The 26,713-nt window shown below is 50.0% G+C and overlaps 2 protein-coding genes across 3 annotated transcripts in view; one reads left to right on the top strand and one right to left on the bottom strand.

Moving 5' to 3' along the window:
* Positions 1-13,951, top strand: part of MARK4 (microtubule affinity regulating kinase 4) — a 29,371-nt gene extending 15,420 nt beyond the window's left edge. Inside the window, exons 11-18 of one of the 2 annotated variants that reach the window (XM_081032577.1) lie at positions 1,199-1,308; positions 1,414-1,573; positions 4,413-4,630; positions 7,340-7,443; positions 9,326-9,604; positions 9,766-9,845; positions 10,809-10,853; positions 12,667-13,951. In XM_081032577.1, coding sequence (XP_080888703.1) covers positions 1,199-1,308; positions 1,414-1,573; positions 4,413-4,630; positions 7,340-7,443; positions 9,326-9,604; positions 9,766-9,845; positions 10,809-10,853; positions 12,667-12,731 — 1,061 coding nt within the window. In that variant the 3' untranslated portion in view covers positions 12,732-13,951. The remainder of the gene's footprint in view (positions 1-1,198; positions 1,309-1,413; positions 1,574-4,412; positions 4,631-7,339; positions 7,444-9,325; positions 9,605-9,765; positions 9,846-10,808; positions 10,854-12,666) is intronic. The other variant, XM_081032576.1, reaches the window with a different exon arrangement.
* CKM (creatine kinase, M-type) lies at positions 13,925-26,148 on the bottom strand. The gene is made up of 8 exons (XM_081032578.1): positions 25,893-26,148; positions 23,668-23,878; positions 22,605-22,759; positions 21,878-22,010; positions 19,366-19,537; positions 18,206-18,329; positions 17,622-17,811; positions 13,925-17,101 (listed from the first exon to the last, which is right to left on the bottom strand). The coding sequence occupies exons 2-8, from the start codon at positions 23,858-23,860 to the stop codon at positions 16,923-16,925; spliced, it is 1,146 nt and encodes a 381-aa protein (XP_080888704.1). The 5' UTR covers positions 23,861-23,878; positions 25,893-26,148; the 3' UTR covers positions 13,925-16,922.
* Positions 26,149-26,713: the final 565 nt, after the last annotated feature.

Consider the following 26,713-nt stretch of genomic DNA (forward strand, 5'->3'; position numbering starts at 1 on the left):
GTGCAGCTGCTTTCTAGCTGTGTGACCCTGGGCAAGTGTCTTCCCTTCTCTGTGCTTTTATTTCCTCGTCTGTAAAATGGCATAATCATAGAACCTATCTTCTAGGGTTGTTATGAATATTAAATGAGTTAATCTACATAAAGCACTGTATATTAGGCATGTAATAAGTGCTGATGTGTGTTAGCTTTGACTATTAAGACACAAAAAGAAGTCACAGGTCACTTCCAGAAAAGTTTGGTCACACATCATCAGTAATCCGCATGTTTGGGGAAATCCCCACCTTGGCATGTGCCTCGGCCTCCGCTCCTTTGGTTCTGATCCCTCCAGCCTGGAACCTTCGAACACTTGACCCCTAAAGCATTAGCCCTGGAAGAGCCGCTTAGGAACCATCCAGTAACCCTCTATTTTACAGCTGAGGAAACAGGCCACCATCAGAGCTGGCTGCGTTAGTCAAGACTTTTCGTGGTTGCAAGTAACAGAAAACCCAAGCCATTTTGGCTTAAACCAGATAATAATAATAGGTTGAACCATAGGAAATTGCCACTTTTACAGCAATTTAATATGGTTTAACCTAATAGTGATAAGTTAATTCATCCACATAACTAAAAAGGCTAGGGTATGTCTGCCTACAGACACAGCTGGATCCAGGTGTTCCGAGAGTTGTTGGGAATCTTCTATGTGGTGGCGGCTTCTTTCCTAGGCAGCTCCCCAGAGCCCCACACCACACCCCCACCCCCACTTCCCCAGGAGCAAGCTGGCAACAATGTATCCTAGTGGCCCTGGATACTCCCTCGGAAGAGAAGCCACTTCCTCCTGATGAACTACTAAAGCCTTAGGCTGGTGATTATTGGCTACCCCTGAACCAATCAGTTTGGCCTTGGAATGGAATGCTGTAATTGGCCAGGTTGGGGTTATATGCTTGCCCTGAACCAATCAGTCACTCTGGCCTTATGGATGGGACATTCTGATTAGCCAGAGCTGGGTCCTATGCCTGCCCTTGGTACTTGGAACAGGCAGGAGTCAACCAGGTGATCTGAGCTGGGAAGGAATATTCTTTCAAGGAAAATCAGGGTCCTCCTGGCAAAAGGGGGAATGGGTACTAGACAGGCCAAAGAGCAGGCATTGCTAATGTGATACAGAAACAAGTGGAAGGGAAGGGTCCTAGGACTGAACTGCCTCTCCATCCCCCCTCTCCCAGAGGTGATGGTGGGTATGGGCTACACGCGGGAAGAAATCAAAGAGGCCTTGACCAACCAGAAGTACAACGAAGTGACCGCCACCTACCTCCTGCTGGGCAGGAAGACTGAGGTCAGAAGGTGCCAGGGGCATTTGGGTTTTGCAGTGCCCAGGGTGGAGGGACTTCTGGGACAGAGGGAACATGGAGCTGAGGCTCCTTGTGTGTCATCCTTGCAGGAGGGTGGGGACCGGGGTGCCCCAGCACTGGCCCTGGCACGGGTGCGGGCGCCCAGCGACACCACCAATGGAACAAGCTCCAGCAAAGGCACCAGCCACAGCAAAGGGCAGCGGAGCTCCTCTTCCACCTACCACCGCCAGCGCAGGCATAGTGACTTCTGTGAGTATGGCTCCACACCCTCACATGCCGTCCCTTGCCCCAAAGCCTCCACCCTGTGTTACGTCAGGGTTCTCTGGCAGGCAAGCAACAGAAACCCACTCAAGCCAATTACAGCGAAGGGAAGACTTTCTTAGAAAGATGCAGGGACATTTCATGGAACTTGGAGGCAGGCATGTACAGCCAGGCCCTGGGAGGAATCAGAAATTGGAAAAGCAGCCATACCCAGAGCAGAAACTCTCTGTGTCTTGCTATGTCTCTGCTCACCTGGTTTTTCCTTTCTTTCTCACTACCGTACCTTATCTTTTCCTAATGTCTCAGCTCCTTACATCTCGTTTTATTTTTTTATTTTTTTTTTAAGCATGATCTTTTATTTATTTCTTTATTTATTTTTTTGTGGTTGTTGAGAGCCCACTGGCCCATGTGGGAATCGAACCGGCAGCCTTCAGAGTTAAGAGCATGGAGCTCTAACTGCCTGAGCCACCGGGCCGGCCCTACATCTCGTTTTAGAGACCAGCCCAAATGGTAGCTGGAATCTCTCTGATCCACTTGTCAGGGAGAGAGCTCTGATACCAGGGTCCACTTGGGAATAATCTACTGTGATTGAGACACAGGAGGATACATTGTACAAAGTGGCTGCTGAGAGCCTGCCCTCTGGACTTTCCTCCACGCTGAAATGTGGGGAGCCCCTTTCTTAGTAATGGAAAGGGGCTGGACAGACACCTAATTGTACCCCACATTCTATAACTGAAGGTATCTCATCCCCTTCAGAAAATATATAGGCCCCACCACCACCATCACAGATTTAGGCATAGAAAAACTCCCAAGAGGTCTCTTACTTACATTCTCATCAAACGTTAATCATCTTCACTATTTTTTAACAGCTTTATTGAGATATCATTCACATACCATTCAAAGTGTACAATTTAGTGGTGTTAGTATATTAACAGAAGTGTGTATCACCACAATCAATTTTAGAACATTTTAATTACCCGAAAAAACTCCACACCCTTAGCCATCCACTTCCAATCCCCCTTCCACTCCACTCCCCAAACCCCTGACAACTACTAATCGATTATCTGTCTGTACAGATTTGCCTATTCTGAACATGTCATGTAAATGGAATTATACAATATGTGCCCTTTTGTATCCGGCTTCTTTCATTTAGGGTAACATGTTTTAGGATAATCCATGTTTTAGTATAGATTAGTACTTTATTCCTTTTAATTGCTGGATAATATTCCATTGCATGGATAGACCACTTTTTCTTTATCCTTTATCAGTTGATGGACATGTGGGCTGTTTCCACCTTTTGGCTATTGTAAATGGTGCTGCTGTGAACATTTGTGTACAAGTTTTTATGTGGATATATGTTTTCATTGCCCTTGGGAAATACCTAGGAGTGGAATTGGTGGGTCATACGGTAACCCTATGTTTAACAGTTTAAGGGATGGCCAGGGTGGTCTCCAACTCTCTTGTTATTTTGCAGCCCTTCTTATCTCCACGGTGAAGCTCTTTACTCTGGGAGAGGCACTAGTATAGAGAGAGGGGTGTCAGGAAACTCAGCATCAGCCCTAAACAGGAAGTAAGGGTTTATGGATGGTCAAGCTGTTCCCCTCCCCTGGGTCTCCTTTTCCCCACCCATAAAATAGCAAGACTGGCCCAGAAAATCCTCAGAAGCTTGTGACTCCAATGTCCTATGGTTAGAACATGTACCTTTTAAAAGCCCCCACATGGAGACCTTCTGGGTTCCAGGGGTTCTCGGAGTGAAGGATTGGTGACAGGTGCCCCTTACCCATCACTGCAGAACTTTTATTATGGTTCTGGGACTTTTAACTACTAAGATTCATGAGGATTTAACATGCCGAAGTTCTGATTGTCTGAAGTTCTAGAACATGTTTCTAAACCTGTAAATACCTAAGATGTACTAAGGGGCCAGATTGTGGTGTTGTTTTTTTAATTAAAGTTTATTGGGGTGACAATTGTTAGTAAAGTTACATAGATTTCAGGTGTATAATTCTGTATTACATCATCTATCAGATTGATTTTTGAAATTAAAACATGCTTCAAATTTAATAGTACAGAAAGGGTAGGCAATAAAAATGTTTTCATGTGACATATTTCTCCCAGCCACCCCATCCCCACCCCATTCTCCTTGGAGGCAACCACTGTTACTGGTTTTATATAAATTCTTTTGAAGGGTTTCATTTATAAATATATAAAGAAGTAGTTATGAACAGAAAGAGGAAGATAGAAAGAAAAGAGACATATAAAGATATGTAGATACTATGTGAACATATTAATATACTATAAAGATAATATTCTCTCCTTTTAACACAAACGATAGCCTTTTGGAGATGCTCAGATGTAAACAAGGAGATACAGATATGCACTTTCCTCTTTTTTTATACAAATGGTAGTACACTGTAGACCTCATGCCTTGCCTTTTCTTTGTAGGCTGTCTTGAAGATTGCTTTATTGTTACATAAAGAGCTGTCTTTTTCTTTTTATAGCTGTATAGTATTCCATAATCTTGGAATACTATACAGAACTATCTTGGCTTATTTAGCAATTCCCCTATTAAAGGGCATTTAGGCTGTTCCCAATCTTTGTGCCTTTAAAAACAGAGTGATGCAATGCATACCCCTCTACATGCATCGTGTCATTTATGTAGAGTTTCTGGGTCAGTATATGTGCGTGTGTCATTTTGGCAGATATTGTCAAAGTGACCTATGCAGAGATTGCAGCTGATGCAAGGAATTCTAGGCTCCCAAGGATCACCCAGAGTAGGTTCTGGCTTTTCCAGGTGACGCCAGCCCTAACTGTCCCCTCCTTCCACCAGGCGGCCCATCCCCCGCACCCCTGCACCCTAAGCGCAGCCCGACCAGCACAGGGGAGACGGAGCTGAAAGAGGAGCGCCTGCCTGGCCGGAAGGCAAGCTGCAGTGCCGCGGGCAGCGGGAGCCGAGGGCTGCCCCCCTCCAGCCCCATGGTCAGCAGCGCCCACAACCCCAACAAGGCTGAGATCCCAGAGCGGCGGAAGGATAGCACGAGCACCCCTGTGAGTGACCAGGGATGGGGAGCAGGGTCAGGGGTGCAACCACCTGTATGTAGATGCCACCAGATTCACATCTTTTAGACCCTGCCATTTCCCATCCTGTTCCCCAGACCACCACACAGGACTCCTTATGACTTCCATTCATTCATTCATTCATGTTCGACAGACATTTATTGAGTGTTCTCTCTTTGCCTGAGCTCGTGCCTGATACCATGTGCAAATTAGCAGTCTGTGTCAGAAAGAAGAACTACCCATTTTGGGCAGGAAGGATTTAATACAGGAATTAGGTGTGGTGCTTACAAAATTGTAGGAAATGCTGGAGGAGAAGGCAAAAGACTAGACCTACAGGAATGACACCTCACGACAGCAGACCTGACCCACCAAGGGACCTGCCACCACTGGGGCCACCTCTCATGTTGAATTCAAGAACACACGATCATGGCTACAGGATAAGACTCAAAAACTTCTTCCTTCACCAGAAGAGCCTCTTGCAACCGAGAGGTCTGGAGAATGGGCACTGGAGCCCTGCTAAAGCAAAGACCCGCATCTCATGACCTTGCCTGTGTGAGCAGAAGTCAAACGGGGCAGGAAGGTGACTGCCACCCTATTTCCACCTTCCATATCTTTATGAGAGCAAAGATTGGCAGGACCCGTTCCTATCCAGAACCCGAGCTGCAGAGCACTCTAGGGAATGTAGTGTTTGGCTTTTCCTGCTTCTGCAGCTCCCTAGAATGTTATGGTGCAAGCTGAGGGAACCAAAATATCCTCAACATAGGGAGACAAGGGTGGAGGCAGATTATAGGAAACTGGTCAGGACTCTGAAGCCACATAGACCAGAGTTTGAATGACATTGATGAGCTATGTGACCTTGAGCAAGTGCCTTCACGTCTCTGAGCTTCAGTATTCCACCTGGTGAAATCAGCTTAATATAGAACTTGGGTTGTCGTGAGAATAAAGTACTTCACACAGCAGCTGGCTCAGTAGCACTCAGTAAGAGCTGGGTTGTTAAAATAAAACCTACACTTTAAGAAACTAGAAAAGGAACAGCAAATTAGCCCCCCAAAAAGTAAAAGGAAGGCAATAATAAGAAAAGTCAGTAAAGGAGAAAACACATACAATAGAGAAAATCATCAAAGCTGAAAGCTAGTTCTTGAAAAGAGTAATAAAAGTGGACCCCTAGCAAGACTGATTAAGAAAAAAAAGATAGCAAACACAAATTACCAATATCAGAATGAAAAAGATAACTATGGGTTTGTTTGTTTGTTTGTTTGTTTTAATTGGGGAACAGTGTTTTTCCAGGACCCATCAGCTCCAAGTCATCTCCAATCTAGTTGTGGAGGGCGCAGCCCACTGGCCCATGTGGGGATCGAACAGGCGACCTTGGTGCTGTGAGCTCTGCGCTCTAACCACTGAACCAACCCAAGATAACTATGTTTTAACATAAGATGGTAAGAAGGTAGTAGGAGCTACTCTAAGCCAATAAATTTGACAACTTAGATGAAATGGATAAATATCTTTAAAAACACAGTGAACCAAAACTAGAACGAATAGAAAACCTGAATAGTTAAAGAAATTGAATCCATAATTTAAACCTTTCCCATAAAGAAAATTCCAGATCCAAATGGTTCTAAACTGGTGGAATTCTTCCAAACATCGCAAGAAGAAGTAATGCCAATTTTTTTAAAAAAAGATTTATTGAGGAATATTGGGAAACTGTGTTTCTCCAGGGCCCATCAGCTCTAAGTCATTGTCCTTCAATCTAGTCGAGGAGGGCACATCTCAGCTCCAAGTCCAGTTGACGTTTTCAGTCTTTAGTTGCAGGGGGCGCAGCCCACCATCCCATGTGGGAATTGAGCCAGCAACCTTGTTGTTGAGAGCTCGCGCTCTAACCAACTGAGCCATCCGGACGCCCCTTCAGCAGCTCAGCGGCAGCTCCTTGTCTTCAATCTAGTTGTGGAGGGCGCAGCTCACTGGCCCATGGGGGAATCGAACTGGCGATCCTGTTCAGACCTCGCTCACGCTCTAACCAACTGAGCCATCCAGCCGCCTGAAATAATGCCAATCTTAGACAAACTTCCCGAGGTTAGAAAAAGAAGGATCACTTCCCAAATATATTTTATGAGGCGACATAATCCTGATATGGTGTTTCTTATCCTCAGAGAGCTCACTGTCCAGTGCTGGGTAGGGACATATATGTGAACAGATGTTGACGGTACAAGGTGATCCAGGCTGCACTGGGGAAGCAAAAGGAGGCACCCGACTTAACCTGGGGCCGGGGGTGGGAGTAGATTATGAAGTGACATCTGAAATGTACATAGGAGTGAGTCAGGGGGAAGGTAGGAGGAATATCCAGGTAGCAGATGAGACAGCCTCAGCAAAGGCAAAGAGAGAGACACTGTGGCATGAATATGTTAAAAAAAACTTTGATGAACTGTACTGGGAGGGTAGAGTGGGGAAAGAGGTGCACAAGGCTGCCCCTGGAACCTTCTCTGACCCTCTCTCAGCTCCAATGGCCTCCCTTGACTCTTAGCCTAGATTACTGGAATGAGCCATTAGCCTTGTGTCTTTGGGTCCTTTAGCCCAGAGTAAACCATCAGTTTACACATAGGCCCCTACCTCGTTCATAATGAGGGAGGCCAGGGAGGGTAAAAGCAGGGAGTTAAGGGGTGCCCTTTTACCCCCTCATCCCCCTCCTGGCCATGTCTCCCACAGAACAACCTCCCTCCCAGCATGATGACCCGCAGAAACACCTACGTTTGCACAGAACGACCAGGAGCTGAGCGCCCATCCCTTTTGCCAAATGGCAAAGAAAACAGGTAAGGAGGGGGTGGCAGTGAGGAGAAGGGAGTGGGATGAGGTGAGCAGGGCCCCCCTTGATCTAAGATGATAGATGTTGGGGGAGGGGTGCCACTGGGACTGGGGAGTGTATGTCTCTGCCCTTCCCTTGGCAGACTCTACCCCTGTCCTCCCCCTCCCGGACCCCCCTGAAAATCCTCCCCCCCCTTAATTAATCAGTCATCAGCACAGGGAAGTGTCTGCCCTGTTCTCTGCCTACGAGCCTTGGGAATCTAAGTTGATTTTTATTTTATTTTTTTTAATGATCCATTTTTAGTACTTAGAAGCCCCAGAATGTCACAGCTTCCATGTCCTCTGGTTGGCTGGTTTTCAAACTTATTTTGCCTGAGTCTGTTCAGTCTCTTTCAGCTGGCAAGTGAGGGGAACCAGTGCAGACTGGCTGGAGCATAAAAAGGGAATGAATTTGTTCACATCCGACTTCAAGTCCAAGAGTGGGGTGGGCTTCAGGACAATGACTCTCCTGCCCATCAGGACTGTAGGGATATAAAAATAATAGTGGCCAACATTCATCAAGCAGTAACCATGTGCCAGGCATCCGTACCTTAGGTGGTTGAATGTCCCTAACAATTCTGTGAGATAGATCCTAGTATCACCATTTTACAGCTGAGGAAATGAGGCACAGATAGGTTAAGCAGCTTGTCCAAGGCCACACAGCTGATAAGTCAAGGAGCAAAGATTCCAGAATCTGTATTTGTAACCACTATAATGCATGGCCTTTCATCTCTAGTCAAGTGACGGTGTATAGTTAGATTACAGACTCAGCTGCTGAAACAAAGAGACCCTAGGTATAGTGGTTTAGTCCTCTGTGACAACAATCCAGAGGTAGTCAGGAAAGGTCCTTCAAGGAACCAGGTTGATTCTGTCAATCTCAACATGAGGCTCCAGCTCTGGGTCTGAGGCCACTGCATCAGTTGCCACCATTTTCCAACCAGCAAGAAGGGTGAAAAGAAGGTGGAGTGAAAGCAGCATTCTTTTTATAGAGCCGTGACCCAGAAATGGTACCAAGTACTTCTGCTTATATCCCATTAGCCAGAGCATAGTCATATGACCACCCCTAGCTGCAAGGGAGGCTGGGAAATGTAGTCTGGCTGGGTGGCCATGTACAGCACTCATACTCTTAATTAAAAGTTTGGTTACTATAGAAAAACAAGGAGGATGAATTCTGGGGGAGAGGTAGTGGCATCTGCCACAGTCAGGGTTCTCTCTTTGAAATCCAGGCTGGTTGCTGGGGTCCCTGGAAGGATAGAGATTGGAGGTCTGACCTCTGCTATCAGGACTGGGAGAGTCAAAGGGGGCTGGAGGAGGGTCCTGGTACAGTGGGACCACCACTGCCCACACAGCATCCTGAGAGTTAGGAAGATGGTCCCTTCCTCCTTATTTTCCCCTGTTGAAAAATTATCATAATTAATATAGGTACTCTTAACATACACATCTGTTCCTTTCCCAAGTTTGGATAATGAAAGTTCAGATAGCAAAGTATTTACAAAGTTGATTTGGTTCCTGAGGTTTGGATGGCAAATAGCAAGAAATTCATCCAAAAAGGTATCTGAATCTATTCAGTGACTGAGTTTGGAGAAAGGAAAGGTGAGTGAGGGGACAGTTTGGAGGGGGTAGTTTGAAGAAGGGACAGTTTGAAAGAGGGATGACTTAGGGGTGTTGGGAATTGGTAATATAATACTAATTGTACATACACAGCTTGTACTACTGTACATGGCAGCCCTGTCGCTGAACTCCAGGTTAGGAGGAGTTTATGATCTCGGGACAGGACAGTGAAGAATCAGAGGGACTGGGGACTTGGCCTGCCTTGAGGTGTTGCCCTGACTTGTCCTTCTCTGCCCACAGCTCGGGTACCCCACGGGTGCCCCCCGCCTCCCCCTCCAGTCATAGCCTGGCTCCACCATCGGGAGAGCGGAGCCGCCTGGCACGGGGTTCCACCATCCGAAGCACCTTCCATGGTGGCCAGGTCCGAGACCGGCGGGCAGGGGGCGGGGGAGGCGGGGGCGTGCAGAATGGGCCCCCTGCCTCTCCCACACTGGCCCATGAGGCCACACCCCTGCCCACTGGGCGGCCCCGCCCCACCACCAACCTCTTCACCAAGCTGACCTCCAAACTGACCCGAAGGTAAGCCCCACGGGACATGGGGGGCGGGGGGCAGGGTAGGGGGCTGATGGGGCCTAACCTGTCTTCTACTCTGCTCTGCCTTCTGTACCCCGACATCATCTCCTCTTCCTCCTCTTCTTCCTCCTCCTGCGTCACCCTTCACCTCCCTCCTCACACTACAGGGTTACCCTCGATCCCTCTAAACGACAGAATTCTAACCGCTGCGTTTCGGGCACCTCTTTGCCCCAGGGATCCAAGATCAGTAAGTCCTGTCCACCCTCCTCTTTCATTGGCTTTGCCTCCCTATCTGCATGTCTGACCTGTGTGTGCGGGCATGGAGGGAGGGGGGCTCTGTCAGTCGGGGAGGGGTCTGTACCTGGGGTCATTTACTCATTTAATAAACAATAGTCTTGCCTCTGGAGCCAGACTCTCGGGGTTCAGACCCCAGCTCTGCTGAGTGACCTTGAGCAAGTCATTCAATCTCTCTGGGACTCACTTTGCTCTTCTGAAAAATGGGTATAGTAATAACAGTACCTTCCTCATAGGGTTGCTTTGTGGATTAAATGAGGTGATATATGTATAGACTGAGTTTATAATGTTGCCTTGGAAAATGTTTTATAAATGTTTTCCATTATTCACTGAGTACCTACTATGTGCCTGGAACCACCCTGGGTCCTGGAGTAGAGAGAATAAAATGTACTTTGTCAAGCCCTGCCCAGGTAGAGCTGACATTCTAAAAGGGGACCCAGAGAGTAAACAATAAATAAGCAATATATATAGACTATCACGTAATAACAAGTATAAGGAGAAAAATAGGGCAGGGAAGAGGGCTCGGGTATGGGGAAGATCAGGTGCAGTTTTAAATGGGGCAGGCCTCACTAAGGAGATGTCATTTGAGCAAAGCCTGAAGGAGGGATGTGTTTTTGTGTGTGTCTGTTGCCCCTTCTATATATAGGTGTGTCTTTGCCCACCTCCTCTGTCTTTTGTCTTCCAAATTCTTTAGTATCTTTCCTGTGACTTACACTAACCATTTCAGAATGGGCTCCCCTTCTGGGCATGGAAAGGGAAATCAGATCCTGATTGTAGGCCTTCCCCAGCCCAGCTCCAGCCAGGGGGGAGGAACCCGGGCCAAGGCAGGAGCTGCCCAGAGTCCTAGAGGTGGTAGGTTGGGGGAGGGGGCTCCCTATGTCCAGATTAGACACTCTGCCCCCCTCTCCTCCCTTAGGGTCACAGACGAACCTGAGAGAATCGGGGGACCTGAGGTCACAAGGTGAGTTTGTGTGCCTACCCCTGACTGCTACACCAGCCCCTCCCCCTTGGCCTGTCTCAGACCCCCCTTGTCTCAGCACCTCCCCCCACTTCCCCTGGTCCTTAGATAGAACCTGAGCCTCACCATCCAAGGCCAGCTCCCTGAAATGCCCCTGTGACATCCCTTCTCTACCAGCTCCTCTTCCTCCCCCTCACCAAATGATTTCCCCTCATTTCCACCCCATCCCTGAGCACTTTCTCTTGACCATCTTTAACTTCAGCCTCTTCCATCTATAACCAGCTCCTCCCCCTGTTGACACCATGCCCCCTTTCCCCTCTTATCCAATGAGGCAGAATGGTGGCCAGCTGGTGGCAAATATTATCTACCGTGTTTCCCTGAAAATAAGACCTAACCGGAAAATAAGCCATAGCATGATTTTTCGGGATGCTCGTAATATAAAATAAGCCCTAATGCATCTTTTGGAGCAAAAATTAATGTAAGACCTGGTCTTGTTTTCGGGGAAATACGGTATATCGCCCCAGGTGGAAAATTGTTAGACTTTGAGGGCCAAGAGAGTCTCTATCATGTCTATTCAGCTCTGCTGTTGTAGCTCAAACACAGCCCCATTCAATACAAACACAAATGGGTGTGGCTGTGTTTCAATACAACTTGTTTACAAAGTACAGCTGTACTTTGCCAAACCCTGCTGTAGTTTGACACAACACCAGTTTGGAGACCCCAGTGGAAGTAAAGAGCTGCCCCAGCAGTTCCAACGGAAGACTGATTCTTCCTGACTGGGGTTGGGACACATGTTCATCCCTAAAGGAATGCCTGTGGCCAGAGAGATGGAGTACTCTTGATTGGTTAGACCTGGTCACATGCTCATCCTTGAGGCAATCACAGTGGCCAGGGAGATGGAATGCTCTCATTGGCCAGAACTGAGTCATGTGTTCACCCTTAGCACTGAGAGGCAGAGTCAGCCCAACCTAAACTGGAAAGGCTAGATCTGCAATGTTTTTCAAAAGGATTACTCTTGGTATTATACTCTAGGCAAGATGTTTCTTTGTTGTGCAGGGCCCTCTTGCCAATTGCAGAACATATATTGTCCCCGATTCCCCCCCACACACAACACACACAACTTAATAAATGCCCATGGTGCTCCCATCCCAAGACATTGTGACAAAAAGCTCCCGAAATTTCCAAATACCCCTTTGGGGGACAGTACTGCTTCTAGGTGAAAACTCCTGGTCTAGAGTAGGGAGAGTTGGTCCTCCAAAGGAAAAGTGATTGTTCTTACCAAAAAAAGGATGTATTAGTTAAGAAATGAGTTTAACTGCTAGAGCAAAGAGACCCCAAAATACAGACAGGAATAAACTTTTCTCTCTCACAAGCCATGTGGCCAGGCCAGGCTGGCAGGGCCACTCTGTTCCATGAGGTCATTCAGGTAGCCAGGTTCTTGCATCACCATCCCTTAGAACCTTCTCATCTTCACGAGGCTGGCTTATGCTGCAGTCACGTCCAGCTCACAGGACGTGGAGCACAGGAAGCCAAGGCATGCAATGTCCTTTGGAGGAGGTGATGTGTGTGGAGTTGCAAATGTCCTTTCCACTGACATCCTGGAATTTGGAGACTGAGACCATGTCTGGCTGCAGAGGAGGCTGGGAAATGTAGTCTCCAGCTGGGCAGCTGTATGTCCAGCTGAAACTATGTTATTGGAGTAAAAGGGGATGACAGGTTTAGAGTGGACAGCTAGGAGTCTATCCTGAAGAGTGGGAGCAGTGGGTTACCTTCCTCTCCTCTCCCATCTGTGACCTCGAATATCTTCCCACCCCAGTTGCCATCTACCTTGGGATCAAACGGAAACCGCCCCCAGGCTGCTCCGATTCCCCTGGAGTGTGAAGCTGACCAGCTCGCGCCCGCCCGAGGCCCTGATGGCAGCTCTGCGCCAGGCCACCGCGGCTGCCCGCTGCCGCTGCCGCCAGCCACAGCCATTCCTGCTGGCCTGCCTGCATGGGGGTGCGGGCGGGCCCGAGCCCCTGTCCCACTTCGAAGTGGAGGTCTGCCAGCTGCCCCGGCCTGGACTGCGGGGAGTTCTCTTCCGCCGCGTTGCAGGCACTGCCCTGGCCTTCCGCACCCTCGTCACCCGCATTTCCAATGACCTCGAGCTCTGAGCCACCACAGCCCCGGATCCCCTTCTCTTCCTCTTCTTTGTCCCCTTCACTTCTACAGGAGGGAAAGGGGTCAGGGAGGGGATTCTCCCTTTGTCATCCCCTCAGTTTCCCTGAATTTCATTTGGGGGCAAAGATTGTCCCCTCTGCTGTTCTCCAGGGACGCTCAGCATGAGAAGCATGAGGGGGCTTATCAGGGGAGCTGGCACCTTCCTGGAGCCTCCAGCCAGTCCTGTCCCCCCTCACTATGCCATGGGGCACCTGAGGAGACTTTGGGGGAAGGGCAAGGGCAGAAAGGGAAACTGAGGACACTTCCATTCCTCCCAACAGTGCAAGAATTAGGCCTTGGGCAGGGGGTAGGAAGAGTTACTGAGCCTAAAGACTGGAGAATTGGGGGGGGCTGGGAGTGGGGGTCAGAGAGGCAGATTCTTCCCCGTCCCCTGCTCCTCATGCTCGAACTCCCCCTTCCTGCCCCTGGCTGGTGTGGGGCACTTTGTACAAATCCTTGTAAATACCTCCATGCCCTCCCCTCTGCAGAGATCTCTCAAGGAGCTGCCACTGTCACCTCCGGTTTTTAAGTTATTACACCCCACCCTCCTGTCAGTACCCTCACCTGCAGCCTGTTGCCCAATAAACTTAGGAGAGTCCCCCCTACCCCACCCTGACCCTGGGGTTTTCCTTTCCCTGCCTTCACCTACAAGTGAGATAAAGAGGAGGGGTGTGACTTTGGGCCAGTGGTTTCTCCTTTCTGAGCCTTGGTTTCCTCATCTGCAGAATGGGAGTAGGGGTGTGAGGGTCAAGGATGATTGTGGAAGAGGGCAGGACAGAACTCGGCCTTATCCTTGAGGCCCCCAGTTCCTATATGGGACCCCCATTCATCCACTCATGCCCACCCACGTTATACCAGACTCTAAGCCACTTCTTACTCCAGTAGTACATTTATTCAATAAATAGTCATTGACTGGTGCCTACTCCGTGCCAGGCCCAGTACTGGACATGGAGATACAAGGAGCCCCTGTCTATGGAGGACGTGGGTTCTGACACAACCAATAGAGAAACCATTGCTTGGGAGCCCAGAAGAGAGAGGAGGTTGGGGAAGTCACTCCAGAGGAATAGATGCCAGAGTTGGGCTTTGAAGGATGAGTAGGAGTTGACCAGGTATTGGGTATGCCCTGGGCAAAAGCCTGGAAGTGGAGGTGCATGGTATATCTTCAAAGAGCTGTGGGTAATTTCAGTGTGGCTGCTATGTTGGGGGTGAGTGGAGAACTAATGAGAAATGCTGTATTAGGACTAATAATCCATCTACACTTAAGCAAAAGGCTACTTGTTTGCTTATTTAATAATAGTCCAGGGGTTCCTGACTTCAGGTATGGCTGGGTCCAGGCAGCAGGCCATCTCATCTGCTTTTTCTCAGTGAGTTTCATTCTAGTAGTTTCATCCAGTAGATACTCCCTGATGGCAAAGATGACCCCAGCAGTCCCAACTTTTATCCTTCCAGCTTAGTTTCTGCAGCAGAAAGTTCCTTATTGCCAACTTCCAGCAAAAGTCCCAAGACAGACTCTCATTGGTCCACAAAAATCGTGTGATCATCCCTGAACCAATCGCTGGTGACTCAAGTGGCCAGGCCTATACCTAGAGCTAAATTTAGAGGGGGTTCCCAATGGGAAATCAAGATGTGAGCAGGAGAAGGGAAATGGAAGCCTGATTGACTTAAGCCGTTGAGGACTGTCTAGTACATGAGGGCAGGGCTTGTTCACCCAGGACCTTGTGGACCAAAGTGAGCAAGTTGGGCTTTCATCTGAGGGCACTAGGGAGCCATGGAGGGTTGTATTCAGAGAAGAGGCTTAACTGTGCCTCAGTTGCCTATTGGGTCATGGTAGGAATATTTTGTGTTCCTCATGGGGCTAATAGGAAAGTTACTTGAGAAAATGAAGGGTAGTTAAGATTAAGAGTGATCAGTGTTGAAAAATTCAGGGTCTTGGGCAGAACTGCTTTTCTGTCTTATGTGTGAGGCTGAAAGGTTTTTATAGTTGGGAGGGCAGGAAAATGGGAGTGTCAAGGGAACCAGCCCTGTGTTGGGGACACAGTGGTGACCAAGACAGCCCCAGCCCTGCCCTCGGGGCTCAAAGTCCAGTGGAGGAGGCAGCTGTGTCCTCAGTGATGATCCAGAGAGGGCAGGGCTGGTATGGGAGTCCAAAGAGAGTGCCTGCCCCAGCTGGGGAGGCCTTCTGAAGGAGCAGCTATCTGGACACTGCAGGATGGGGATGGGGAGGTGTGTGCGTTCCAGGTAGAGGGACTACGGTGTACAGTTGAATGGCTGGAAAGCAAGAGAGAATACAAGTCCTTCAGCAAATGGTATCTGATTCAGCGTGAGTATAGAGTCGCAGAGAGAGATGGCTGGAGATGTTGGCAGGGCCTTCAAAGGGCACTGGGGATCCATGATGAGGTGAGCAAGGGAGAGATGGACAGGTCTGTGCTGTGACGGGAGGGAAGGAGACAGATCAGAAGAGTAAGGAGGAGGTCAGGTGGGCAGAAGCTGGGGAGAGGGGGTGGGTTTAACGCTTAGGAGACAAAATGGTCAGGGTGGCCATGGTAGCTGACGCCTGGACTGAGGATTTGGCTGCTCAGCCTGGCTAGGCTGTAATGTTTGTGGTCTGTGGCCTCTGAGGGATGGGGGTGGGGAATTGGAGCTGGGATTAGTGATGGTGTCTTTAATTGGGGATAATATTGTAAATGACATCCTGGCATCTGACAGGCCCTGCATGTCTTGAACCTTTGGGGTCTCCTATCCGTCCTATTTCAGTAATCTCTGGGGATTCTTGGGGGGAATCCCTGGGCTTCAGTTTTCCCTTCCTGGGACCAAGTTCTGCGAAAGACCAATCCTTAAATACATAACGGGGATGCTCTGACCCAAGCCCCAGTATGGAGGAGAACATGGCATGAGCAAAGACAGTAAGGTGGAAATTGCAGGGTGTAAGGAGGTAAATTATATAGAGGAATAGTGGGGAAAGGGCTGGAAAGACGAGCCTTCAGCAAATGGTACACATTTCGGTTTGACCATGAAAAGTTGCAAATAATAGGAGGGTGTTTGAGGAGATGTGGGAGTTAATGGCAGGTTCTTGAGCAAAGTAAGGGACATTGAGAAGACTGGTAGCAACTATAAGATGGATGAAGTCACCTCACAGAAGGAGGCCAGTGAAAAGTATAATGAGGTACCTGCAATGAGATGCATGGGAGGTCTCCAACTGGAGGCTCATGGGCCAAATTCGAGACTCAGACATTTTGTTAGGTTTCTCCCTTACATGGATTCCGAGTTTGAGATCTGAGCATTTGTGATCAGGAGCCAAGGTTGGGAAGGGCCCAAGCTTGGCTATGTGACACTAGGCCACACCGCTCTGGGTTTTAGATTCCCCATAGAGCCTTACAATTTTTGAATTGCACTACCCTAATTTTTCCTCATTTTAGAGATGGGATGAAATGTGCCTAGTGCATGCCTAGAGAGGGCAAACCACTTCGAGATCACACAGCTGACAATTACCAAAGTCCCTCCTCCCTCAATAACCATCGCATACAAAGCTAAGGCCACCATTGCTTTTATTTGTTGCTTTCGAGTAAAAGCATGAGCTCCAGATGTGCAGGGCGCTCTCCATTAGCTCCTACTGGTAAGCAGAGCTCTGGAAAAAGAGGTGAGTGGGAGGGAGGTTTCTCATTGGCCAGAACCCAGAGGATGGAGCCCATTGGTTGGAACTCGGGTCGCAATTGGAACTCCAACAAGGTTGGATAGAGCCTTGTGTTGAGCCAACCGTTATAGGCGGGCCTCCAGGGGAAAGGGGCGGGGCAAGGGATGAAGGGGCGGGCCTCCTTGGGCCGGGTCCTCCCTTTGGCTGGGGCTCCAGCAGTCGGCGGCGGGCAGGCTGGGCGCCTATTTCTGGGCGGGGATCATGTCGTCGATGGACTGGCCCTTTTCCAGCTTCTTCTCCATCTCCACCATGAGCTTCACACCATCCACCACCAGCTGCACCTGTTCTACCTCGGACGAGCCCAGCCGATCGGCGTTGGACACGTCGAACACTGAGCCCACGGCAGCTGTGTCCACGCCACCTGTGGAAGCAGGAGGCAGGAGCGTGAAGAGGGAGCAGAGGTACAGGAGTGGAGCCCCGAACGCTGTCCCCGTGCCAAACGCTACAGACACATGTATTGAATGCCTACTATGTGTAAACAAGTTACGCGCACGCAGAGCCTCCTAAACGCTGTCTATTCACGGGCCCAGGTCTCCAGCTTTAGGAACCTCACCTCTCTATCATCCAACAAAAAAATATACATGGTGGGTAAGAGAGTGAGCCCCGGAGCCGGGCTGCCTGGGTTCCAATCCTAACATCTCCCCTTTATAGGTGGGACACTGAGGCCGATAGTGGGCCAGGGACATACACAATGTATGTTATATAATCATGATGATATCATATTGACTCCTATGAGATAAAGCCCATTTAAAGAGGAAGAAACAGGCTCACAGAGGGGCAGCCCATGCCGACCCTCAGGACTCGTGGGAATGCCCCACCTGCCCTTTCCCCGCCTCAAATGGCCCGCCCCCGACGCCGCGGTGCAGGAGGCGGGGCCGCACCTGTGCCCCGCTTCTGCAGGCGCAGACGGCCAAGGATCTCCTCGAACTTGGGATGCTTGCTCAGCTGCGCTAGCTTCACGTGCACGCCTCCACGCAGCCCAGTGCCCAGATTGGATGGGCAGGTGAGCACATAGCCCAGGTGCTCATTCCACATGAAGGGGTGGCCGGCTTTCTTGAAGATCTCCTCAATCTGAGGTAGGGGGAGACAACCACGGGTCAGCACCAGCGGACACCCCAAATACACCTGCAACCCGGACGGTGTTCGGTGGGACCGCGGGAGGATGTGGGTGGGAGCGGGTTCTGCGGGGTCGCGGCGGGGATGAGGGATGAGGTTCTGAGAGGAGGCTCCCGACCACACGGACTACCGCAGGATTCTGAGCGGGATGGACTTGAAGACGCTTTGGAGGCGGGTCTTGAGTCTGGGGATGGAGCGGGGAGGCAGGGCCTTGGAAAGCGAATCAGGCGTGTCTGAAGGGCGGGGCTAGTGTGTGGGGAGGAGCCGGATTCCGAAGAACTGGGCCTTGGGAAGGGCATGGGGCGTTCAAAGTAGAGTCAGAAGTCAACCCGCAGGGTCAGGCACCCACCTTCTGCAGCCCCACGCAAAACCGGCGGAAAACCTCCTTCATGTTGCCCCCCTTCTCCATGGAGATGACTCGGAGGTGGTCCTCCTCGTTGACCCACACCAGGAAGCTCTTGTTGTCATTGTGCCTAGGGTGGGGCGCAGCAAGAAGCCAGGAATCAGCTCCGTGGGAACCCCATTCCCCGCCCCCTCTCAAACATACCCACCGCCGTGGGGCAGCGGGCTGAAGAGCGTTAGGTGGTGGCATCTGCTTCCTCAGAATTACAGAAGCTCGCATCCGTAGACTATCACAGGGTCTGTAAAATCTCTAATTTGGAGATCAAGGGCTTTTAGGGACTTAGGTCGTTGAACAGCATTAAATTATAGACTCTTAGAATCAGAAGCTTGGAATCGTCATTGATAAATCTTGGAAATCCTATATCTGGTCTCAGGACCCAAGAATCTTCCTATCACATTGTGACATCCCAGAAACATAGTCTTGGAACCATGAAACTTTAGGACCTGGAAATGTTTGAAACCATGGAATCACAGAATCTAAAATTAGTGGAATCTTAGAACATAAAAATATTTAAAATCTTAAAATCATCCCATCTGTAAATCTTAGAACCTATACTCTCCAAATCGTTTGAAACCAGTTTCTCAAAATCTTTTTAAATCTTTGACTATTAGAATCAGGGATTCAAAGATTCATTAAAAGCCTAATTAGCAACAATAGCAATAAAGATCATACTAATAGCCACGATGTACTGAGCACTTACTAGATAGCAGGTTCTGCTTTAAATTCTTTACGTAAATTAACTCATTAATCCTCACAAGAACCCCAACAGCTATGAATTATTGTGATCTGCATTTTATAGATGGGGAAACCCGGGCAAAAAAGCTTTAAATAATGTGCCCAATGTCACACAGCTAGTAAGTGGCAAGACGGATTTTAACCCACAGAATCTCGGTCAAGTCTAAGTCCTAACTGCCACTTCTCTGGTCCAGGTTTCCCAAAATGTGACACAGAGACCACAGGGTAGGCCGGCGTAGAGGGCATGATCATTTTCTGGTTGGAAATATAATTACTTTTATGGTCTTAATTTTGGTGGAGGAAAGAAGAGGGTTGTGCGGGGACTGGAGGAGGCTGTGGGGGAGGGGAGACGTTGGAGCAGGGGTTCTCACCAGATGCCCCGGGCGTCGGGCCAGTCTCGGGCCATGCCTGAGGCCAGCAGCAGTGGGGACACGGGCTTGTCAAACAGGAAGTGGTCGTCGATAAGCTGCTGCTGCTCCTGCTCTGTCATGCTCTTCAGAGGGTAGTATTTCCCCTTGAACTCACCAGTCAGGCTGTTGAGGGCTAAGAGGCCACAAGAAGGAAACAGCAGTTGCAGCCTGCCCCCCATGAAGCAGGGTGTGGAGGCCCCAGGGACCCCACGCTGCTGCCTGTAATGGGCCTGGACCTTTTGGATGTCCTAAAGGTGCCTGAATACTGTGTCTAAACCCAAATTCATGAGCCCCCAAATGTGCTCCTCTCCTGTCGGCCCAGCCCCCCCAAACTCTCCCCCAACAGCCACACCATGTGCTTAAGCCAGAAAACAGGATTCTCCCCTTTCCTCGAGCCTCCCATCCAATCCACCTGCAAGCAATAGTGTGCTGGTGCCCGCATCTACTGGTTGGCAGCACAGATAGTCAAAGTCTCAGGAATTTGGAAAGTCACCAGTAAAAATTATTATAATAGTATATTTGGTATTTGTATATATTCATATGTGTAATAAATATATAATGTGTATAATAAGTATATTTGTATATATGTATAATATTTATATAACACATATACAGAGGGTGCCAAAAATGTACACACATTTTAAGAAAGGAAAACAACTGTATTAAAATGGTAATACTCAACGTATACCAATAACAAAAGATAAACACAAGTCACGTGTGACTTCTGCAATTACAAGAGGTGCTCAAAGTGGTTACGATCGGCGTCCAGAACTTCTGATTACGGTGAACTACTGCTTGAGCGTCGCTGACCAAAGTGTCCACTTGTATCGCTGCACGTTTCAATCTCTTCACACAGTACCATGCGTCTCAAACTTATCACAAATGCATGCAATTGTTAGGCGTGTTGGAGGTTCTGTTGCAATTGTCATTGTACTTCCACAACATTCTCGAATTTCAGATACCACTTCAAAATGGTTTGCGCTCCTCGAACGACAACTGTGCTTCCACCATTTTCTTTGACTGTCCTGCTTGTCCCATGGTGACGCTAGCATTCATTTGATTAACGCCATCTTTTGAGTGAACATCATACTACACATTGCTACCATAATTCAATTCAACTTCGAAAATGTAGCGAATGCATTGATATCATCTCTTAAAATGTGTATACATTTTTTTGGCACCCCTGTATTTATTTATATACATTTTATACATTATATAATATTCTATATAATGTTGTATCTCATATACTGTACACATATACTATATTATTAAAATAAATTAGATAAACTTACAAATTAAATTATATTAAACAAAAGTAATAAATACCCAAAACTATCATTTCCTAATTATTTTACTACATTTCCTATCATCTATGTTCTTGAAGTTCGCTTCATCGAGCGTATCTGTGTGGTGGAAATACTATATGATGACATGCTACCATGCATCTCTTCCCATCTCCGTATGATGTCACATCAATAGCTTAAAATTGGCCATGGTAGGAGAATTTACACGGCAGAAACTGGCCATTGCTGTAAATCAGGGCTATTTTTTTCGAGAGCCAGTTGCTAAACATTTATCAGAACAACACAAGCCCTAATGATTCTACCTCCAAAACATTTTTCTCCTCATCCCGTTGCTATCCCTCACCCTTCACCTGGACCATTGTAACCCCCTCACTGTCTCGCTGCTCCTTCGCCCACAGTCTGTTCCTTACTCAGCAGCCAGAGGGCTCCATGTAAGTCTGAACCTGTCCTTCCTCTGCTCACTACCCTCCCATGGCTTCCACCTCTCTCAGAGTCAAAGCCAAAGCCCTCTGGACAACCCACAAGGCTCTGCCCAACCTGGCCACCTACACGCCTCTGACCTCATCTCCTCCACCCCTCAGCCCCAGCCACAGTGGTCTCCTTGCTATTCCTTCCCACCTCAGGGCCTTTGCACTTGCTGTTCCACCTGCTGGAATTCTTCCCATGGTAGGCTCCTTTTTTGTCAATCAGGTCTCACCTCCTTCCTAAGGAAGTACCCCGGTCATTTTCTGCCACACCCCTTATTTCTTGGCTTCATGGCATTTTGGAATTATCTTGTTATTTTGTTGGTTTCTGTGTTTCCTTTCATTTCCCCACCAGGCTGACAGCTCTGTGAGAGCAGCAACACTGTCCATTGTATTCATCATGAAAGCCCTACATCCCCACACAGAGCCAGATCAACCGTAAATGTTTGCTGGCTGACTGGATGTCAGGACCCTGGTGCAACTAGGTGTCTGCATGGATCTGCTCAGGGTGCCTCAAGTCTTGACAGAACCCCCAGACTTCCATGACGGGGAATGCTGCCAGCTGTCACTCACCAAGCACCCATGATATACCAAGCACTTTCATGTTTTGGGAAATGGGGGACCAAAGGGGACGAGGGACCTGCCTGTGGAGGAGCAGAGCCAGAGCTGGGTGAACTTAGCCGTGGGTGGGGTGGGGGCTCTCACCTTCCACTGAGAGTTTCTCCACGGCCCGGCGCTCACCACGAGAGCAGTGGGGGGGCAGCGTGTAGCCCTTGATGCTTCGGCCTGTGCGGACGCGGCTGCTGAGCACGTAGTTGGGGTCCAGGTCATCTCCACCCTGGAGGGCAGGTGGGTGTCACATCCAGTTCCCTGTGGCTCTCTGCTGCTTCCTTTGGCTCCTCCTTCCCCACTGCCCTCCCTGCCTCTGTCTCTCCTGCCTCTGTCTCTCCCTTCTTTCTCCATCTGTCTCTCTCCGATCTCCTCATCTATCTCATTTTTTTTCTCCATACCTTTCTTTCCCCAGTTTGTCTCCCCATTTCTGTTTCTCTTCATCTCTGTCTCTTACTCTCCCTGTCTCTCTGACTCAGTCTGTGTCTCTCTCTCTGTGTCTCTTCTCCCATCGCTGACTCTCTCCATCCTCTCTGTATCTCTGTTTCTCCCTTTCCTGTGTCTACTTTGTGACTGCCTTTCCCTCTCTCTCTCCCCCCTTTTTCTCTTCCCCCTTTCCCTCTCTTCTTGTCTGTCTTCCTTCTGTCCCATTTCCTGTGTCTCTCTCCATCTCTGTTCATCTCTGTATCTCTGTCTCCCTGAGTGCCCCGCCCAACTCAGCCCTTCTCTGTCTCTCTCTGCCTCTGTCCTTCTCCCTCTCTCCTCCTACCCCCTCTGCCCTGTCTTCCCCACGTCTTGCCTCCACCCCCCGGGGGCAGCCAACCTTGAGGTTCTCATGGTTGAGGTCAGTCTTGTGCTTGTCGGTGGGTTTGTAGCCCCCATGCCGATCCTGGATGATGGGGTCAAAGAGGTCCTTGAAAACCACATAGGACTCCTCGTCTCCAGCCACACAGCCCACGGTCATGATGAAGGGGTGACCTGGGGGGGTTGGGATGAGGTCAGAGGTGCTTTTCTCCAGCAAGGACGGCCTGGGCTCCTGGGTACAGGATATGTGTCTGTGTGTGCGTGTGCATGTGTTTGGGTCAGTGGGGGTTTATTCAATACCTCTGGAACTGAGAAGGCTGAGGGTTGGTAAAAATGGGGAGGGCAGGCTAGGAGAGGTCACGGTGGCAACTGGGGTGAGGAAAAAACTGCTGGGAGCAGGGCAAAGGAGAAAGGAGAGACTCAGGGGGCCAATTATAAGGTACTAAAAATATCACCACTTCAGAATTCCCAGATCATGGTATCTTCACCTAAAAATTTTCAGAACCTTAGACTATCAGTTCCCATTGATAATAAGAGACTCACAAGATCCTCTTACTTCCCGGATGGGGAAACAGTGGCCGGAAGAGACGGGGGGCCTCTCTCCTCGGTCACATGATCAGTTGGAGGCTAAGACTAGAACCGGGTCTCCTACCACCCGGTTCACTCCCCCTTGCAGGGTGTCCTTGGAAAAAGAACCACGGCATCTGTTACATCCCCTGTCACATTCTGAGTGTTCACTTTGTGACAAGTGCTACTCCAGCACTGTGTGCGTATGGGCTCCTATAGTGTCACAACCTGGGTACCCATTTTCTAAGAGAGGAAAGTGAGGTTAAATGACCTTCTGGGGGAAGTCTCTCATTAGACTCGTGCACTTTTATTGAGTAGTTCACTATATGCCAGGTCCTGTTCCAAGCCGTCCCCACATAAGAACTCATTCGTTTCTCACAACAGTTCCGTGAGTATGGTCCCCACCTTACAGATGGGAAAACTGAGGCCTGGAGAGGTAGGATCGAGGTCTGGCCGGCAGCCTCCAGAGCACCCCCCTCTTCTTGTCCCTGTAATGTTCCCACCAAGGAGCTTACCTGGGTTGTCCACACCTGTCTGGATGACATCGTCCAGAGTGAAGCCAGATGGGGTCTCCTTGTCCCGCAGCTTCTTGTAGAGGTCAGGGGTCAACACCTTGGCCATGTGATTGTTGTGCTTGCTGAGGTCCGGGTACTCCTCCTCCGGCTTGTAGTTCAGCTTGAACTTGTTGTGGGTGTTACCGAATGGCATGGTGGCGGCGTGGGGGGCCTGGTGGGAAGAAGAGGTGGGGAACATTAGCTTGTATCCAGCAGAGACCACAAGGGAACAGAGCGAGGCTTTGGGGTCAGGCAGGCCTGAGGGCCAGTCCTGATTCCTGTGCTGTGTGACTTGGAGCAAGAGGGGTCCCTTCTCTGAGCCCTGCCTTTTGACAGGCTGCATCAGGAGTCTTGGGTTAGGATACCAGTTTTGCCATATGTTAGCAGGTGACCTTGGACTAGTAATCTTGCTAGAGACTCAGTTTCTCCAGCTGGAAAAAGGAAGGGGAAATCTTTGGGTTGGAGTAGTAATTGAGGCATGGATAAGAATGTAGTTTCTAGAATCAAACAGCCTGGGTATGAATCCCAGCTCTGCCACTTACAACAAGCTCTGTGACCATGGGTAAGTTGCTTAACCTCTCTGTGCCTCATCTGTAGAATTGGAATCATAATCACCTCATGGAGATGCTGGGAGGATTGCAGAAGTTAATGTATGTAAAGTACTTGGAATAATGCCTTGCACACAATAAGTATTATTTTGCTCATGATAAGCACACAATAAGCTGTTGTTGTTGTTTTTAAGGTCTATGTGAGGAGCTGGTGAGAAGGTAAAAGGTGTTCCTGGGGATGAGTGTGTGAGCAGAAAAGGAACAGTCTCTCCGAGGAGCAGGGTGGAAGGGAGGGGGCTGGGTGGCTGGCCCACCTCTGTGTGCTGACAACTCTCCCACAGAGCTCAGTCGGGAAGAAAAGCTCAGCCTGGAGGTGGGGGGTCTACAGAGCTGGTTCAAATCCCACCAATGCCATTTCCCTGCTTGTGACCCCAGACCAGTTGCTCAGCCTCTATGAGCCTCTGTATCCTGTGAACTGAGCCTTCTCCATGAAGTTGCCAGGAGGATTCTTCAAGCTAGGACCTTTGGCTGGCGGAGTACAAGCCCTGGCATGGAGTTGGGGCCCAGTACCTAGGGGTACTGGGTTATTCTTACTTTTTATTCACAAGACCCAGAAAGGAGGAGGGACCCTTCAGTGTTGGAGACGGGGGTGGGATACTCACTCCCAGCTCCAGGGATCCAAGCAAATAGGATGGTGGGAAGACTGGGACCAGGGTGAGCTGAAGAAGGCTGAGGCATGGGGCCAGGGGGGATGGGAACCCACGAAAGATCTTTGGAGCTGCTGTCCAGGGTTGGGGATTATTTTTAGAGCCTGGCAGACTCCTCCTCCCCCCCATCCAGCTGCCACACCCCACCCCACCCCCACATTCCAGGGGCTCGCCTTGCACCAAGTCAGCAGGCTGGAGACAGGTGGGTCAGGGTGGCCGGGGACACGCATCCAGGCCTCCGCGGGGCTCAAGGGCTTTAAGGCCAGAAACCTCCCTTCAGAGGGTACCCCTACCCCCATCCCTACTAGGGACATGTCAGGAGAGGACACTGAGGCAAGATGGGTGCGTCCAAGAGACATGAGCAGAAATAGCCCCAGAGCCACACACACACATCACTATGGACCCCCAGATCACACCATCAACAGAGTTACATGCACACACCTCCAAGCTCAGAGTCATACCCAAGATACAGGCACCCATGCAGGAGCCACAGAAAGGCAGACACAAGGTCACACTGCTTTGGGACACAACAGGGACCTGCACGGTCCCAAACGCAAAGACTCCACTGAGCCTGCTCTTGTAGACCCTGACAAGTGACATACAGACTCCTCCCATGGCTTGTGGAGCCCCGTTCTGGTGACAAACCATCATGAGCACAGACAGGTCAGGCCCGCAGCCCCTTGCAGCTGGCAGCTGTCAAGATTCCTCTTATCTCCAGGATCCCTCCCCAGGACTCTGCTACAGAGATCACAAGTCACAGCAGGGGTTGGGGGCTCACAGGTGGAGGGGACTCCCAGGCATGAGGTCAACTTCCCACATGCTGACCCGCCTGTGTGCAGGAGGATGTGGAAACAGACATGCAAGACCACTACAAGACCACCGGCCTCTGGCACCCGTGGGGCTGCCACCCTGATTCCCACCCCAGCAGTACCTGTCTGGGCTGTGTTGAAAGGGGCTGTCTGTGTCCTGGAGGCAACACTGACCCAAAGGAAGAACCTGCAGCCCTGGCTTTATATATAGGGCGCCCTGCCCCCCAGGTTGTGCTATTGGCTGCGAGGGGCTGTCCCCAGGGAAGGGGGTTGCAGGGCAGCTGAGCCTCTCACCTCACTGCCCGGGCATTGTGCCCACGCTGAACCCAGGCATGCCTTGAGCCCAGCCCCATGGCCTTGTATGGGCCGCCCTCGGGCAGCCCCACCACGCTGATCCTCTGACCAAGTGCTGAGTCGCGCTGGCAGGGACAGCTGGCCCCCTGCCGGGGACACTGGATAGTCGCAGAAACCGTCCTGGGCACGTAGATGCCGCCCTCCACAAAGCTGCCAGCCCCCTCCTGTACCCAGCCCTCTCCTCAGCCCCCAGGAGGCTGCTGGGGCTTGACTCCAGCAAACGGCAACTCCTGCGCCTTGGCCCTGGGGAAACCTTGCAATGGCAGCCGGAGCGCCAGGTATCTGTTTTCCAGAAGAGGAAACAGAGGTCCAGAGAGGCTGTGTGACTTGCCCGGTGTCACCTAACTACGGTATAGGGAGAATATGACCAAAGCTGAGGTTGGAACTCAGGGCTGCTGCCCACAGAAGCCTGTGCTTACATGCACTTTCCTCCTTGGGAGTGTGTGTAGGGGCGGGGGGGGGGGGGCAGGTTGGAAACTGAGGCTCCGCTGAGTTGAGATTCAAACTCAAGGCCGGGGTAGTCCAACCCTCCCCACTCCACCAGCCCAGTGACGGTGACGCTATGAGATTTCCGCTGTGGAGGGGACAG

Source organism: Rhinolophus hipposideros, assembly GCF_964194185.1.
Source record: "Rhinolophus hipposideros genome assembly, chromosome: 21".
Lineage (NCBI taxonomy): Eukaryota > Metazoa > Chordata > Mammalia > Chiroptera > Rhinolophidae > Rhinolophus > Rhinolophus hipposideros.